General features: G+C 33.2%; 1 protein-coding gene across 1 annotated transcript in view; it reads right to left on the minus strand.

The window, feature by feature from the left end:
* Window positions 1-19722, minus strand: part of LOC143250427 (putative ATP-dependent RNA helicase DDX60) — a 59280-nt gene continuing 39558 nt past the window's right edge. Inside the window, 4 exon segments of the mRNA XM_076500903.1 lie at window positions 1-684; window positions 3548-3681; window positions 5518-5665; window positions 10230-10388. Coding sequence (XP_076357018.1) covers window positions 397-684; window positions 3548-3681; window positions 5518-5665; window positions 10230-10388 — 729 coding nt within the window. The 3' untranslated portion in view covers window positions 1-396.

The raw sequence follows: 19722 nt of genomic DNA on the forward strand, positions 1-19722 counted from the left end.
GTGAATTCAATCCTTTTATAATTATTTCAAAATATACCTATTCAGCTACAGCAATAAATCCTTTTCAAATTGACAACAATGTCTACTTCAACTTTAGACACAAACTCTTTCACCCTGGTAATAATAATAAACATCTTTAGACTGATGACAATTAGGAAAGTGTCACCATTATAAAAACTTAGAATACTTCATCTTGGTAAAGAAACCAGTAAGTGTAACACCTTACTCAACAGATACTATATACATCAGAATAATGTGAAAATTAACATTATACATAAGTTTTATAAACAACAGTATAATCAGATACATTTTTAAAATAATCATAACATTAAAGACCCACATTATTACACATCAGTGATTCTTAAGCAACCGTTGAAATGGTTACTCATTCCACATTTATTGAGGGAATTCTTTTTTAAACTTCTCAGAATATTCTTCATCTAACTGAGCAAAAGCTTTAACAACATCATCGTTCACCATATCATCTGCAAGTTCACTTAGGGCTATACTGATGGACTTTATAGTGAGGTTGAAGTCTTTAAGCAAAGTCCAAACAACTCCTTCCATTATTCCATTTTCTCTGATAATGCATTTTTTTGATCCATGAAGAAAAAAATCAGAAGCATAAGCATTTAAGATGCAATCGTCTTTGAAGATTGGCAGTGTTTTGCTGTCAGTATATATCTGTAAGGAACAAATAATACAGGTAATTATATAACAAAATGAGTGAAATCAAGTCTTAAAAAACTGTTATTAGGTTTAGCTGATTTTGAAGATTGGCAGTGTTTTGCTGTCAGTATATATCTGTAAGGAACAAATAATGCAGGTAATTATACAACAAAATGAGTGAAATCAAGTCTTAAAAAAACTGTTATTAGGTTTAACTGATTTTGAAGTAGAGGTATAGGAATAGATAGTAAAATTGGGTGAAAGAAAAAAGGTTATCAAAATCCTTGTGGACACAGAAAGGTTTGGCATGGTTAGGTGAAGCAGGTTGAATAATATGGTAAGTCTCATAGCCATTAAGTTCATGGTGAAGTTAACACTACGTGTAGCTTTGTGAGTGTGTTAGTATAAGATATGACCTGCAAAGTGGTCACATGTACCTTGGAATTTGTCATGTAACAATAAGTCATCAAACACAACTGTCTGATGAAAAAATGAGAAACTGGAAAAATAAATCATCAGAAAATTTGATGAAATTTTTTTGATGAAACTTTTGGAAAAAATAAAACAAATACACTTATAAATTAACATTAAAATTGATTTATGTTGAACAGAAACCTTAATTGAAGAGCACAAAAAATGTCTTGACACGAGTATTGCAAACAAACAGTGATAGTTTTGTAGAATCAAATTGTAGGAGTCACTTATGTCAGGAGTGTGTACCACACTCCCATTGGTCAAGGGTTGTCACGTCATGATTTAAATATGAGACACAGTTGAACAATTTGATTGTAAGGTATGGAAAAGTTCAGAGCTTGTAGTAAGTTAAAAACCTTTTGTTTCTAGATGGAAGCACTAAATAAGAATAGCTATTCTTGTCACATGATTGAGGGTAATGAACCATATTAGAAAATAGTTTTGTATTTAGGTGACACAGGAAAAACATGATCTCAGATAATTTGGTTGTAAAAAGTATATGTAATACAGCTTGAAACCAGTTCCTTATATGTAATACACTTAAAATCCAGTTCTTTATATGTGATACAGCTTGAAACCAGAAAGCTTGTAATACAGCCTGATATCAGTTCTTATTTATATCCAATACAGCCTGAAATCAGTTCTTTATTATAAAATACAGCTTGAAACCAGTTCTTTATATGTAATACAGCCTAACACCAGTTTTTATGGTATTGTTAATAAAATATACTGTGATGTCTTGAAGTTTCATGAAGTTTGGGTTTCAAGTATTACTGTCTTAAATTAGAGATAAATATATGAACCACCAGAGTGAATGTGTGAAGGATTATTTGTAAATATATGAACCACCAGAGTGAATGTGTGAAGGATTATTTGTAAATATATGAGCCACCAGAGTGAATGTGTGAAGGATTACTTGTAAATATATGAACCACCAGAGTGAATGTGTGAAGGATTATTTGTAAATATATGAACCACCAGAGTGAATGTGTGAAGGATTATTTGTAAATATATGAACCACCAGAGTGAATGTGTGAAGGATTATTTGGACAATGAGCCAGAGAATAACTGAGTTAAACTGAATTAATTAATTCACTGAGTTTACTAACTAGTTACTAAGTCAGTGAATATGTTACCATGTTAGTGATTGATCACTGACATGTCATTTGATTTATGTTGTAATTACAAAAGAAACTTTTGTAATTGATTTGAGGTTATTGTTTGAATTACACATATCACTAGTTTTAAAATTTTATTGAAAAAGTATTTGTAAGGTCATACCTATCAGTAAGTGAAGCCTCAAAAAATTGTACCTTACAGCAGAAAAAATAAATGGTTTATTAATTGGAATGGATTTGTCATTATTTTTAATGATTTGTAATAAAAATGAAGTAGCCCAGTGACAGAAACCATTAAAATACTATAATGGATGGTAACTGTCTGCTCAAGAAACAGAAGATTTTTAAATGTCATCCTCTGCACTTGTGTTTCTAAAACAAGCAGCTGTTGTCTGTTCACCAAATTTCATCATGAATATTCAGCCTAAACAATCTATCATATTTACTGACATGTTTTAGAAAACCAGTACCATGAAAGAAACAAACGTTTGGATGAAGTGCTTGGTCTTAGGAACACAAGTTTTGAAACAATCCATAAAACACAGCAGTTTGTGTATACTGAATGTATCTAATTAAAATAAAGATTGAAACATAAACACTTTCATAAGAACATTTCAAAGTTTTCATAAAAGAAACCAGTAATTTATAAAATATTCAATCTGCTCTGATTAACCTAATATTCAAAAATAACAGTTGGTCAACAGTAAATGATCAGAGTTTATATAATAACGGGTCATCAGTAAACATGTTTGGATTTAATGTTAAAGAAAAATCGTTATCTACATGTGTAAAACATTTTTTTCAATTTTTATTTATGAAAAATTATGTAACAGTTTTCAAAAGAATGTTAATAAGATTATATTTATTTACAGTTAGCAAAAATGTTAGGTCTGGTAAGAAGGTAAAGTCCTAAACCCACTGACCATTTGAGAAATCCAAAAATCACATGATTTTTTGTATACACAGTCACAGTTTTGTTTCTTTTCTTTACATTTTGTACCAAGCTACAGGAGAGCTATGGGAACTCATTCACAGATTTTCCTCAGAACAACAAATCAGACGTTTTTGTTAAATACTAAAAACTAGTTTTTATCAGTTATGTACTTATCTTTTATTGTAACTTGTTAACAATGTTTTCAAAGCCACACAGACTATTATCAGGATATTCTGATGTATAAACAAAACCAGAATAAAATTTTATCAGGGTTTTCTCATACATCAACAACAACAAAGCTGACTTATTCTAACTGCTATGAACAAATAACTTTATTGAAGTGACTACATACCCTCTGTTGTAGTTTACTAACAGTGTTTTCATGATCGTATAGATTTTCATCATTATGTCCTGATGTAGCAACAAAAGCAGAACAAACTTTGTTCTGGTAAGCACTGCGAACTAACTCTCCTTCAATTGTTTCATCTGAAAGGAATGAAATAGTAACACAATATACATATATTGAATCTTGGTTAATAGAGGATTTCAAATTTTCAAAAACAGTTAATACCTGTATTTATGTGAACTTACATAAAACAATCAAATTTGTTTATTAAATGGAAGACAGACCAATTTCAAGTTCAGTTTAAAAACATAAAATATTTATTTCTAATTTATATTATTTTTGAAATGCATTCATTTATAAAAGGTTTCCTAAAACTGTAATACTTAAGAAACAGTTAGGGGTATGGTAAATCCAAAAAATAATCTCAGAAATTCTTAATTAAGATAATTACAAATTATAATAAAAAATAATATTCAGGAGGAAAGAAAGAGTTCTATTGTCCTTCATCAAAGGGCATACAAGGATGTCAGTTGTAACAGAACACAAAAAAAAACTTGTTACTCAGCAAATACCAAGCAACTAATGACCCTAAAGAGAACAAAAACAACTCTATGTACCTTGAGGCTCTGAAGTCTAACATAGCACAGCAACAAAAACACAATTAAATACATCTTTTTGGGCTCTTTACTCTAACACATTGGACAAATCAACACACCATGTGCCCTCTTGTAGTAGATTCCAACGTTTTAAACAATCAACAAAAGCTGGTATCTAGAAGACCATTACAAACATATTTGTAACAGAACAACCATACAATAAAAAGTAACAACTCTAAAATAGGTATAAATAATGTGTAAACACAAAAAAACAAAACACAACACTCAGTTCTAAACATAGAAGTCAGGAAAAAACTGGATATTCCTTTTGAAGTAATTGAAATATTTGGCTAATTCAATTCTTAATGAGGAGACCCTAGCTATATGTATAGTACACCAGTCTTTCTACCAGTAGGTACATGATAAACACATTACTGTACTTACTACCATACACAGGCCTCACCTGCAGTTACATCAAAACAGTATCAGTGTAAAAACTGAGGTGAAAGACATAAACCACTTGGTAATAAGTGCCAAGTTACCAAATACATGTAGAGTCCTCATCAGTATTTACATGTGAACATTATCAGTTTGACAAGTGAGATGTAAGACAAAACCCACTTGGTAGTAAGTGTCCAGTTACCCAATACATGTACAGTCCTCATCAGTATTTACATGTGAGCATTATCAGTTTAACAAGTGAGATGTAAGACAAAACCCACTTGGTAGTAAGTGTCTATTTACCAAATACATGTACAGTCCTCATCAGTACTTACATCTGAATATTATCAGTTTAACAAGTGAGATGTAAGACAAAACCTACTTGGTAGTTATTGTCTAGTTACCAAATACATGTACAGTCCTCATCAGTATTTACATCTGAATATTATCAGTTTAACAAGTGAGGTGTAAGACAAAACTCACTTGGTAGTAAGTGTCTTGTTACCAAATACATGTACAGTCCTCATCAGTATTTACATGTGAACATTATCAGTTTAACAAGTGAGATGTAAGACAAAACCCACTTGGAAGTTAGTGTTTAGTTACCCAATACATAAACAGACCTCATCAGTATTTACATCTAAACAATATCAGTTTAATAACTGGAGTGCAGGATATAAAGCACTTCGTAGTTAGTGTGTATTTACCCAATAAAGATACAGGCATCATCAGTACTTACGTCAAGAGAGTATTAGTTTAACAAGTGAAATACTGAGTATTTAGCCAAGGAACAAAACTTATTAATTCTCTAAAGGTTAGACGAAGGTGACTGTGTTCAGTAGTAGTTACAACATATCCGGTGTAGACCTAACACATGTACTGAAGACAAGTTTATTATGTCTTTTCTTGAAGGTTATTATAGAAGTACTTTAAATTTACCATCCTCTCCAATATTTTCTTCTCCATCAAAAATCACTCGTGAAAGTGGTAACATTATATCTTCTTCTGTTTCAGTTAGGCAGGATCCAATATTTCTTAGATACATATCAAAAACATTTAGAACACGCTTGTTGTATTCATCTTTAAGCTAGAAAAAATATATATATATATATATATATATGTACACACACACTCACATATATAGCAATGAAGAAACAAATACAGTGTTCAAGTTTTAATATTTCTAACTGATTTCATAGAAAAATCATGAAATTCTACTGTTATTATAATTATGATAAACATGAAACATTTAAAATAATTATATCTATATTGTTTCATCAGTATTAAAATAGCAGAACAATTACATAAACACTGTTCAAGTTCACCTTCAATAAACGTAAACACTGTTCAAGTTCACCTTCAATAAACATAAACACTGTTCAAGTTCACCTTCAATAACCATAAACACACTGTTCAAGTTCACCTTCAATAAACATAAACACACTGTTCAAGTTCATGTTGAAGCAACAAATATAGTGTTCAAGTTTACCTTCAATAAACAAATACACTGTTCAAGTTCACCTTCAATAAACATGTACACTGTTCAAGTTCACCTTCAATAAACATATATAGTGTTCAAGTTCACCTTCAATAAACATAAACACTGTTCAAGTTCACTTTCAATAAACATACATAGTGTTCAAGTTCACCTTCAATAAACATAAACACACTGTTCAAGTTCACCTTCAATAAACATGAACACACTGTTCAAGTTCACCTTCAATAAACATAAACACTGTTCAAGTTCACTTTCAATAAACATAAACACTGTTCAAGTTCACCTTCAAAAAACATAAACACTGTTCAAGTTCACTTTCAATAAACATATATAGTGTTCAAGTTCACCTTCAATAAACATAAACACTGTTCAAGTTCACTTTCAATAAACATATATAGTGTTCAAGTTCACCTTCAATAAACATATATAGTGTTCAAGTTCACCTTCAATAAACATAAACACTGTTCAAGTTCACTTTCAATAAACATAAACACTGTTCAAGTTCACTTTCAATAAACATATTTAGTGTTCAAGTTCACCTTCAATAAACATACATAGTGTTCAAGTTCACCTTCAATAAACATATATAGTGTTCAAGTTCACCTTCAATAAACAAACACTGTTCAAGTTCACCTTCAATAAACATAAACACTGTTCAAGTTCACCTTCAATAAACATAAACACTGTTCAAGTTCACTTTCAATAAACATATATAGTGTTCAAGTTCACCTTCAATAAACAAAGACTGTTCAAGTTCACCTTCAATAAACATATATAGTGTTCAAGTTCACCTTCAATAAACATAAACACACTGTTCAAGTTCACCTTCAGTAAACAAATACACTGTTCAAGTTCACCATCAATAAACAAATAGTGTTCAAGTTTACCTTCAATAAACAAATACACTGTTCAAGTTCACCTTCAATAAACAAGTACATTGTTCAAGTTCACCTTCAATAAACAAATACACTGTTCAAGTCCACCTTCAATAAACAAGTACACTGTTCAAGTTCACCATCAATAAACAAATAGTGTTCAAGTTTACCTTCAATAAACAAATACACTGTTCAAGTTCACCTTCAATAAACAAATACACTGTTCAAGTTCACCTTCAATAAACAAATACACTGTTCAAGTTCACCTTCAATAAACAAGTACACTGTTCAAGTTCACCTTCAATAAACAAATACACTGTTCAAGTTCACCTTCAATAAACAAATACACTGTTCAAGTTCACCTTCAATAAACAAGTACACTGTTCAAGTTCACCATCAATAAACAAATAGTGTTCAAGTTTACCTTGAAACACAAGCAATCAACACAACATTATATTAACCACTATACTGGTACAGATATGTAGATGACACGGTTGCGGGATTCACATCTACAGAACACATACTTAATTTTTCTATCACATCAACTCTATATATCCCAACATTAACTTCACATGTAAACAGGAAGAAAGCAATCAAATATCATTTCTTAATCTCAAAATTACAAGAACCGATACACAATTTAAACAGAAATCCACTGAAAAGTCACCCATACTGGACTCTACATTCCTTGGGACTCAGCACATGAAACAAAACAAAAACTCAACATACTAAGAAACCAAATAAACACAGCCATAAAACTATGCTCACCAGATAAAAATTAATGATGCATTAGACAAAATAAAACAATACTTCATCAACATCAACAGGTTTCCTCCACAAATTGTAGAAAACATTATATGCACAAACCTAGACAAAAAGAAAAATCAATTAACAAAAGTAAATATACCCCATGATTTAAAAAATCACGAAACCATATACTGCTGCAAACCATATATTCCTGACATCAGCAGAAAAATAACCAACATTTGGCAAAAACTAGAAACAAAGTATGACTTTGTTAATATCCAGTTAATGTCAAAAATATTCAAATCCCAGGCACAAAACTAAGGTCTATACTGTGTGAAAACTACACTGACAAACACAACAACAACATTATTTATAAAATACAATGTGGTAACTGCCACAACTTCTATACTGGAGAAACAAGTAGAAAAATGGAAACCAGATTCAAAGAACATAAAAAGTCACCTTCACATGTTTTCTAACACTGCAAGTCAAACAAACACAACCATAGAAAACACCGAAATACTAAATAAAGAAACAAACATAAACAAATGCAAATTTAAAGAAGTTTTCCTAGTACAACAACTCAAGCCAAAAATAAACCAATACAAAGGAACACCTTTATACCTATATTAATAAACATAATCCAACATCTGAGCATGCCCTCTACATTCCTACACTGAATTGCACAACTGCCTTCAAACATGTGGTCAGCTACTGGTCAGTAACCCTTTCTTTATGAACATGATGATGACTGAAGAATTTTGAAATGTTGTTCGCTCCTCTACATAGTGCTTTCTCTATCCATACCAGCTGTTTTTATATATAAACAAATATAGTGTTACATTTAATCTAAATATAAAGAAAGAGCATCCTTCTTAGAGCCAGCAACACCTAAAACCTTAATATTGTCTGCACATTTAATGTTGTTTTGACAATTCCTTCATCTATGTCACCGATATAAATGAAGAAATTTGTAAGAATGAGTCCTGGTTATTGTTAACTTTATTGTTGAATTTTACGCAAAGCTACTTCTGGGTTATATGTACCCAGCATCCCAAATGTGAAGAGGCAGACTAGAGTAAATAAATCTAGTAAATACCACCCTTGGTAAATTCTTTTATTGACAAATACTGGTATCAACTGTAACATTTTATGGGGCCTACATGGCTGAACAGAAAAGATCATTCAAGAAAGAGACTGAAATTTGAGACACATGGATTACTAATCAAGTGCCATAGCCAACAGGTAATTCCAAGCCCAGATATTTATATATTTCTTTAACCTACCAGTTATTATCAGAAATAATGTGATCTTCTTGTTTCCATCTAGCTGTTGTTTAGTATCAGTAATATTACTTAAATCTTCATTTGTAAAAGTTGAAGAAAAATTAGAACTTAAAGAAGATATTATTCCAACTCTAAAATTAGAACTTAATTAAGGCATTATTCCAGCTCTGAAATTAGAACTTAATGAAGGTATTATTTCAGCTCTAAAATTAGAACATAATGAAGGCATTATTCCAACTTTAAAATTAGAATTTAATCAAGGCATTATTCAAGGTCTAAAATTAGAATTTAATTAAGGTATTATTCCAGCTCTAAAATAAGAACATAATGAAGGCATTATTCAACCTCTAGAATTAGACCTTAATGAAGGTATTATTCCAGCTCTGAAATTAGAACTTAAAGAAGGCATTATTCCAACTCCAAAATTAGAGCATAATGAAGGCATTATTCCAATTCTAAAATTAGAACTTAATGAAGGCATTATTCCAGCTGTAAAATTAGATCATAATGAAGGCATTATTCCAATTCTAAAATTAGAACTTAATGAAGGCATTATTCCAGCTCTAAAATAAGAGCATTATGAAGGCATTATTCCACCTCTGACGTTTTACTCATTCTTAATGTAGATAAACATATCTTTAAGTTCATTTAACATTTTAAAAAACATTTTCATTATTTTCTAGATCAAAGCAGTCAATTTAAACTTCTTAAATTTATAAAATTTTTACCCTTTACACAATTTGTGAGCCAAGCTGCTTCTTTCACTTCTAGTAACCACTTGTTTATTTAAAAAATAACATTTAATCAGTATTTTCAATAAGATCAGTTACTCAATAGTGTATAGATAATTCTTGTAACATCCATTTAAATTTTAAACATCATAACTCATATGTAATCATTACTGATCCTCTTACACTGTAAAACCTGCAGGATGAATTATCTTGCTCCCCACTTGAGTCATTTTTGTCATAGAAGTGAATAATAAGTGTAGGTTTTCTGAGCAGTTGGTAAAGAAAAACCATCCTGAATGGGTTTTAATCTGAACATTGAAATTGAAATTCACGGTATATAAGATATCATCATTTTCATCTAGTCTCCTTCCACTTTATCCACTGATTGAAAACTAAATGGATTCAATCTCCTTCGTATTATTGTGTTTGATGTTTTCAACTTTAACAAGATGTAACTGTGTAAGGACTCTCTAATTCTGTCTAATAAGTGAGCTGATTTTATGTGACCACATACCTGTCTGAATGGCTCTGGCAATTCATCAAGCACAACCTTTGAACTTGGAGTATACAGATGCTTTAGTCGGTTTTGATAGACAGGAACATTGGTAAAAAGATGACACAGTATCAGAACAAGTTCTTTCATACATTCTGAACTATACTTTCCTGATTTTTTCTGAAATGAGAGTTAACATTTCAGTTAGTTTACAAAATGTCATTAAAGATAATTTTAGCAGTTTGGTGAGATGCAAAAAATACATTTAACACACGATTTAAAATATTTCAACACGTTTTACCACACGATTTAACACTTCCTGTCCTACTTTCTCTCTTTTTTCATAGTATACATGTTTCTTTTATAAGTAGTTAAAACAGTGTAAACAACATATTTGTTTCTGTTACAAGTAGCTAAACCAGTGTAAACAACATATTTGTTTCTGTTATAAGTAGTTAAAACAGTGCAAACAACATTTGTCTCAGTTACAAGTAGTTTAAACAGTGTAGACAACATTTGTTTCTGTTACAAGTAGTTAAAACAGTGCAGACAACATATTTGTTTCTGTTATAAGTAGTTAAAACATTGTAAACAACATATTTGTTTCTGTTACAAGCATTTAAACCGTGTAAACATTTCTTTTTGTTACAAGTAGTTAAAAGTGTAAAAAAACATTTGTTTCTTTTGCAAGTACTTAAAAGTACAAACATATTTGTTTCTGCTAAACGTAGTTAAAACAGTGTAGGCAACATATTTCTTTCTCTTATAAGCAGATAAAACAGTGTAAACAACATTTGATTCTGTTACAAATAGTTAAAACACTGTAGAAACATGTCTCTGTTATAAGTAGTTAAAACAGTGTACACAATATATTTGTTTGTTATAAGTAGTTAAAACACTGAAAACATCATGTTTGTTTCTGATACAAGTAGTTAAAACAGTGTAAACACCATTTGTTTCTGTTACAAGTAGTTAAAACAGTGTAAACAAGTTATTTGTTTTTGTGACAAGAAGTCAAAACACTGTAAACAGCATACTCTCTTTCCATTACAAGTAGTTAAAACAGTGTAAACAACATTTGTTTCTGTTAAAAGTAGTTAAAACAGTGTAAACATCATTTGTTTCTGTTACAAGTAGTTAAAACAGTAAACTACATATTTGTTTCTCTTATAAATTGTTAAAAGAGTAAAGATATTTGTTTCTGTTACAAGTAGTTAAAACAGTGTAAACAACATTGTTTCTGTTACAAGCAGTTAAAATAGTGTAAAGAACATTTGTTTCTGATTACAAGCAGTTTAAACGTTTGTTTCTGTCATAAGTGGTTAAAACAGTGTAAAGAACATATTTGTTTCTGTTACAAACTGTGTAAACAACATAATTTGTTTCCGTTACAACTAGTTAAAACAGTTTAAACATTTGTTTTGTTACAAGGAATTAAAACAGTTTAAAAAAATTGTTTTGTTATAAATAGTTAAAACAGTTTAAATAACATTTGCTTTTGTTACAAGTAGTTAAAACAGTGTAAACAACATATTTGTTTCTCTTAAAAGTAGTTAAACCAGTTTAAACAACATTTGTTTTTCTTACAAGTAGTTAAAACAGTGTAAACAACATATTCGTTTCTGTTAGAACATTTAAAACAGTGTAAACAACATATTTGTTTCTCTTAGTAGTAGTAAAAACAGTGTAGACAACACATGTTTCTCTTACAAGTAGTTAAAACAGTATAAACAACATACATGTTTCTGTTATAAGTAGTTAAAACAATGTAAAGAACATTTGTTTCTGTTGCAAGTAGTTAAAACAGTAAAAAGAACATTTGTTTCTGTTACAAGTAGTTAAAACAGTGTAAACAACATTTCTTTCTGATACAAGTAGTTAAAACAGTGAAAAAACCATGTTTCTGTTACAATTGTTCAAACAGTGTAAACAACATTTATTTCTGTTACCATTAGTTAAAACAGTGTAGACAACATATTTGTTTCTGCTATAAGTCATTAAAAGTGTAGATAACATATTTGTTTCTGTTACAAACAGTTAAAACAGTGTAAACAACATATTTCTTTGTGTTGCAAGTAATTAAAACTGTGCAGACAACATATTTCTTTCTGTGATAAGTAGTTAAAACAATGTAAACACCCCTTGGTGTGGAATTCTGTACATCCACCCACATGTCTGTCATGTGTGGCAGCCTGTGAAGTGGAGAAGAGGATCCTGCTGTTTGAGGGGTCCAACCCTAACACACAACTTTTGCCTTCAGTTCCTGTAGAGGAACTGCCTTGGGGTGGCCCCACTTGGGCCAGAGTCAACAAAGTACCAATGTTTGATGTTCTCAGCAGGTATTGTGGGCATTGTATCTGATGCTCGTGTTTGGGTATAGTGCTCACAAAACTCTAGCGTTGCTGTAGGGTCCTTGTTTGACATTGTTGTGCGTCCTCTCATAGGGCTCCATGGTAGGGCCAGTGGGCACTGAAATTTCTCCTTCTTTGTTATGGATACTCCAATTAAAAATCTTAATAAAATAGTGAAAAAACAGTCTATAGGTAAATGACCACATCTTTAAGATTCTGAGCAGTAATCCTCACCATCTGTACCACCTGTTGTACCTCATTTCTTATTTTGCATTCACTTTCAGACAAACCTTTAGGGCAAATGTCTCCCTTTTTTATTCATAAGGGACCAGAGGAACTTGCTGACTATCCAAAGTCAGTATAGAAACTTCGATTTGGTGACATATTGGTGGAAACATCCACATCTCAATACAGTGAATTCCTCTTGCATTCAAAGGCAATTAGGAATACACCTATTGAGGTTACACCTCATGCTACTTTGAATTCATCACAAGGAGTTATTGTTGAGAGGGATTTGAAGAACAGAGATTCTCACTGGTTTCTCCACTGTAGGAGTTTCTACAGTGAGGTATATATCCACTCACAAAGGTAGAATTGCAATGCTGCCAACATCTTCATTCTGACATTCACATCACCACGTCCACCTGCCACCACCACCATCAGAGCAGGTTATCTTAATTGCAGGGAACGGCCATACATTCCAAAACCTCTCCAATGTTTCCGGTATCAGTGATTCAGTCACTCAAAGTCATCATGTCTTGGTTCCTTGATGTATGCTCGTTACAGTAGCAAGGACCACAATGTCTGTAAGTGTAAAAATGACCCTCATTGCATCAATTGCAACAGCTCTCATCCATCCTACTTTTCTTCTTGCCCTGAACTGTGGAAGAGAAAGAGGTGAGGCTCATAATTTTCTGTCCACCACTTCATCTCAGATGTACGCTGCTGCACTTCATTCCACTACTACAGAGGGAATGCAGACAGATCTCTCTGTGCTTCCAAATGAATCTTTCTCAAACCAGCTAAAAAGTGTTTTGACCCTCATGGTTAACAAAGTTGATGAATCAACGTCAACACCCATCTCTGCCCCTAACATACATTCCAGCAAGCTCCAAGATCCACTTCCTTTGATTCCAGGTATGGGCATTTCCTTGAGTACATCTTCTTCTCTAAACCCCAAGATGTGAAACGATCATTCATTCACGTCCCCAGTTGCTGAAATCCTCATCCCACAGCAAAGACCTGCCCAATTGACCCAGGGCAAGATACATGGAGGGCAACACACCTCCCTTGAATAAAGACAGTAAAGAAAAAAAGATGTGGTCATAAACAGAAGGACTCTCTGCCCAATTTGCCTACACATAAAAATGTCTGCCTTGATACAGTGGAACTGCTGAGGTTTACATTCTAATCTGGATGGCATCAAAACACTGATTGCTTCCTACCATCCTGTTTGTCTTTCCTTACATGAAACATTTCTGAAACCTGCCAACAGTCATCTTTCATCAGTTTTCTTTGTACAGAACTGGCAGGCTCTGTGATGGAGGGGTGGTACTGTTGGTTGATCAGTATGTGCCCACCCTGTCTTTGCCACTCGATACACCTTTGGAAGCTATAGCTGACCGTGTTTTTTGGGTTATACCATCACTGTTTGTTCTCTCTACCTGTCACTTGGAGACACCTACGATCAATCAGACCTTGATCCTCTCATTGAACAGTTGCCGTCTCCCTTTTTATTCCTGTGGGACTTTAATGGACATCATCCCCTCTGGGGAAGTGCTGATATTGGAAGGAGGGGTCAATCTGTAGAGCATATGCTCTCTGATCACAACCTCTCTTTTCAATACTAGTTCTTCTACTTATTTTCATGCACCTTGAACACACTGTGCTGTGTTCGTTAAGGGTATCGGAACCCATTTTTTTTCTTTTGGTTATTTTAGCCTTAAGACTTACTGCTGGGACACTCGAGGACGGTCATGAGCAATATGTTTGTGTACAATTGATAACATGAGTTAGAATTTAATAATATATATCCCTTTACTGTGACTTAACAACTATTACTTCTTATTACATCGACCACAAGAAATTGTTTATCAATTAAATATCTAGTACTAAACTATTCATAAGGTAAATTATTTTAGGTTTATTACCTTTGTATATATATATATTTGTATATATATATATACAAAGTCCTTTACTGCTATTGATCTCTCACTTTGCTCCCCTTCATTATTTTCCCATTTTTCATGGAGAGTTGACAATAACCCACGAGGCAGTGAGAGTGAGCATTTTCATATAATTTTGATAGATACTGGCCATGGTCGATACCACCCAACCCACATGCACCGGTGGAAGATGGATCAAGCAAACTGGCCCTTTTTCACTGCTCTTGCAGAACATGATCCTGCCATTGTCTGTAAGCCATTAATAGATGACTGTGTGGCAGCAATAACTGACTTTATAATACAAGAATCTGCTCAATGTATTCCTAAAACCTTGACACGTTTTCCATGATATCCTCATCCGTAGTGGAATCCTGCCTGCCACATGGCACAGAAGTCTCAAAAACGGGCCTGGAATACTTTCCATAGATATCCAAAATTCTTCAACTGCATCGCTTCCAGCAGGCTCACACAAATGCTCTGTGGGCAAGACGTCAAAGCCAGAAGAAATCTAGGATTAAGTTCACACCCAGCATATCTTCTTCCACCAGTTCCAAAGTCATATGAGATAAGATTTGAAAGATCCGTGAATATAATTTTGTCCCTCTTTTGAACTTGGTCTCTGATGGAGAAGAAGTAGCTGATACCCAGAGCATTACTGATACAATAGGTGAAAGCTTTTGATGGATATCATGTACTTCTGCTTCTTCCTTTACCTTCACATCCATCAAGACTCGAGCAAAGGGATCACCTCTTTCCTTTCAAGCTGATCATCCCTTTACACTAGTGGAACTCAAACTGGCCCTTCATCGGTCTGGCAGTACATTGGTTGGACCTGATGATCTACGCTATGACATGCTGTACTATATATCTCTTGCTATCCTTCTAATTATCTTTAACCAGATCTGGCAGGAGAATGCTTTTCCTGATGCCTGGCACCAGGCTATTGTCCAACCTTTCTCTTTGTCTGAGAAGGATCCTAAGATTCCTTGTAACTACCATCGAATTGCTTTGATGAGTTGTCTCTGTAAGACCTTAAGGAGGATAATTAATGTTTGTCTTGCTTGGTTCCTCAAATCAAACAACCTCCTCTGTGGGTTCTGAAGACACAACAACATCTTGTATCAATATTCTTTGACATTGAGAACGCTTATGATACTATGGAGGTATGGCATTTTGCGAGACCTCCATATATATCGGTAATGTGGCCATTTACCCAGGTTTATTAAAAATTTTTTAATGGAGAGGAGATTCAAAGTTTGTGTGGGTCCGACACTTTCCTGTTCTTTTCTACAGGAACTTGCAGTACCTCCGGACTGTGTTTTGAGTGTCACACTTTTCAGTATAAAATTAATGCCATCACTGAACAACTCCCTCTTACTGTTGCAAACTGGCTATATGTCAACTACTTTCACATCTCATGTCAGTCGTCAAACAAGAGGTATATTGAGTGGCAGCTACAGACTGCTCTCAATCGTTTACTGAAGGGAACCACAGCAAATGGCTTTAACTTCTCTCTCTCTAAAACAGTTTGCATGCACTTTTGCCATCAGCAGGGTATTCACCTTGATTGTGAACTCTATGTTGGTGAAATTGTAGTGCCAGTGGTCCTTGAGACAAAATCCTTAGGGCTTATCTTTGACCACAGGCTGAACTTTATACCACACACAAAGCAGGTACGGGACAAATGTACAAGAGTACTGAACATCATCCGTGTTCTCTCTTCCACCACTTGGAGAGCAGATTGATGTTCTAAACTAAAAACATATCGTGCTCTTATTTGATTGAAACTTGACTATGGATCACTGGTCTATGGCTCTGTCAGGATCTCAGCCTTAAAGATGTTGGACCCCATTCATCATCAAGGACTTTGGTTCTGCACTGTGGCTTTCTGCACTTCCCCAGTTCAGAGCTTATACATAGAGTCTCAGGAACTTTCTTTGCACCTTTGCCATTTGCAACTGTCTTCACTATATGCTTTGAAACTTCATTCCTTATCAAACCATCCTACATGGTGTTGTGTTTTTCTTCTTTGGTGGGTGATACTTTTTCAGAATAGATGATCTGCCATTGCACCTTTTGGACTTTGTATCCAGGCACAGTTGAATGAATTTGGTCTGTTTTTGGATAACATTGCTCTATGCACTGGTCAGCCCATCTCACCATGACTTACAGTTCCCAAATGTGACCTATCTTTAAGTCATCTGAGAAAAGGAGACACTCCTGGTTGGAAATACAGTCTGTTGTTTGCTGAATTTCTTTCAAACCATCCTTCCATTCCTTTTTACACAGATGGTTCAAAATCAGGTAACTCTGTGGGCTCTGCCATGGTTTGTTGTGGTTTGGTGGTAGCTTGTAGAATTCCCTCTACAGCCTCTGTGTTCACTGCTGAACTATACGCCATATCTCTTGTCCTGGATCATATTGAAGCAAAGCAGTACTCAAACTGCACTATTTATACTGAATTACTTAGTTCTCTACTGACCCCAGACTCGCTTCACGTTGGTTCACGCCCTGTTCTCACCGATAGTTAAAAGTAACTTGCCCATTTCTCTTTAGCATCTACTTCTATCAAGTGTTTCTGAATACCGGACCACATTGGTATTTCCGGGAATAAGCTCACCACACTGCAGCTAAATCTATTTGCTCTGGCACAACCACAGCTGTGTCTGTTCCATACATGGACTTTGGTCCTGTATTCAAGACTCGGCTCCGTGCCAGCTGGCAGTCGACTTGGAATGAGTAATGCGAAAACAAGCTTTTCCAAATAAAACCCTATATTGGATTTTGGCCGTCTTGCTTCCGTAAGGATCATAAAGAAGAAGTTGTTCTAACTAGATTATGCATTGGTCAGTATTTTAACTCACTGTTTTCTTTTATCTGGAACTGATGCATCAGTGTGTAATCTGTGTAACACTCAGTTCACAATAAGCTGCATTTTACTTTCTTGTCATCGTTACAACTCTCAATGACGACACCATTTTAAACATGTTCTGTCCCAAGGTTTGTTCATAACATTAGACAGTGTTATTGGTGATGGTGAAACTGTCCACCTTGGTAATGTTTTTAGTTTTTAATGGCCATTAATCTTTTTCATGCCATTTAAGTTTTTTAATTTATACATTACACCTTTTTAATGTGGCTCCCTTTTAAAAATCACAGTTCATCTAGTTTGATTTGAAATTAGAACCTGGCCATAACATTAAAAAATTTGAAACCAGAACTGGAAAGACCAACTTCAGGTGACTGATGGTGGTTATTTTACTTACCTGTTAGTCTTCCTGGCAAGTTATTATAATTACAGTTATACCTCAGAAAGCACTTTACAACTAGTATTACTGTAGTTTTTCTCTTAACATTATAGACTAGATGTAAGCATTGGTTTTATGCTATTTATGTGTTTTTTAATCTTTGTTTAAACTTAATTTCTAATTTCCTTTTATGAATTTTATTAAATTTACTTTAATTTTAACTTTTTAACAGATGTTTGGCATAGATAGCTTAGCTGCTTTGTGTCATAAAACACCAAATCAACCAACCAGTGTAAACAACATATTTGTTTCTGTTATAAGTAGTTAAGACAGTGTAAACAACAAAGGAGTTGGATATGCTTTTAAGCTGCACATCCAAGTACTTTATTAACTTTGTACCATGTATCAAGTACAAATAATCAGTGTAACAGAGTATGAATCAGTGGATCAAGAACAAATATTAAGTGTAACAGAGTAGGGATCATTGGGTCAAAAACAAATAAACAGTGTAAGAGAGTATCAATCAGTGGATAAAGAACAAATAATCAATGTAACAGAGTATGGATCAGTTGGTCAAGAACAATAATCAATGTAACAAAGTATGGATCAATTGGTCAAGAATAAGTAATCAATGAAACAAGAGTATGGATCAATTGGTGAAGAAGAAATAATTAATGAAAGAAGAGTATGGATCAATTGGTCAAGAACAAATAATCAGTGTAACAGAGTATGGATCAATTGGTCAAGAACAAATAATCAATGTAATAAGAGTATGGATTAATTGGTCAAGAACAAATAATCAATGTAATAAGAATATGGATCAATTGGTCAAGAACAAATAATCAATGAAACAAGAATATAAATCAGTTGGTTGACAACAAATAATCAATGTAACAAGAGTATGGATCAATTGGTCAAGAACAAATAATCAATGAAACAAGAGAATGGATCAATTGGTCGAGAACAAATAATTAATGAAACAAGAGTATGGATTAGTTGTTCAAGAACAAATAATCAGTGTAATAGAGTATGGATCAGTGGATTAAGAACTTATATTCAGTGTAACAGAGTATGGATCAGTTGATCAAAAACAAATAATCAGTGTAACAAAGTTTGAATCAGTGGATCAAGAACAAATAATCAATGAAACAAGAATATGGATCAGTTAGTCAAGAACAAATAATTAATGAAACAAGAGTATGGATCAATTGGTCGAGAAGAAATAATCAGTGCAGCAAAGTATGGATTAGTGGATCAAAAACAAATAATCAATGTAACAGTACATGGATCAGTAGATCAAGAACAAATAATCAGTGTCACAGAGTATGGATCAGTGGATTAAGAACTTATAATCAGTGTAACAGAGTATGGATCAGTGGATTAAGAACTTATAATCAGTGTAACAGAGTATGGATCAGTGGATCGAGAACAAATAACTAGTGTAACAGAGTATGGATCAGTGGATGAGAAACAAATAACTAGTGTAACAGAGTATCAATCAGTGAATCAGAAACAAATAATCAATGTAACAAGAGAATGGATCAATTGGTCAAGAACAAATAATTAATGAAACAATAGTATGGATCAATTGGTCGAGAAGAAATAATCAGTATAACAGAGTATAAATCAATGGACCAAAAACTTAAAATCAGTGTAACAGTATGGATCATTGGATCAAGGACATATAATCCATGTAAAAAAGTATGGATCATTGGATAAAGAACAAATAATCATTGTAACAGAGTATGAG

Source organism: Tachypleus tridentatus, chromosome 5 (genome assembly GCF_004210375.1).
Source record: "Tachypleus tridentatus isolate NWPU-2018 chromosome 5, ASM421037v1, whole genome shotgun sequence".
In the NCBI taxonomy this organism is placed as follows: domain Eukaryota; kingdom Metazoa; phylum Arthropoda; class Merostomata; order Xiphosura; family Limulidae; genus Tachypleus; species Tachypleus tridentatus.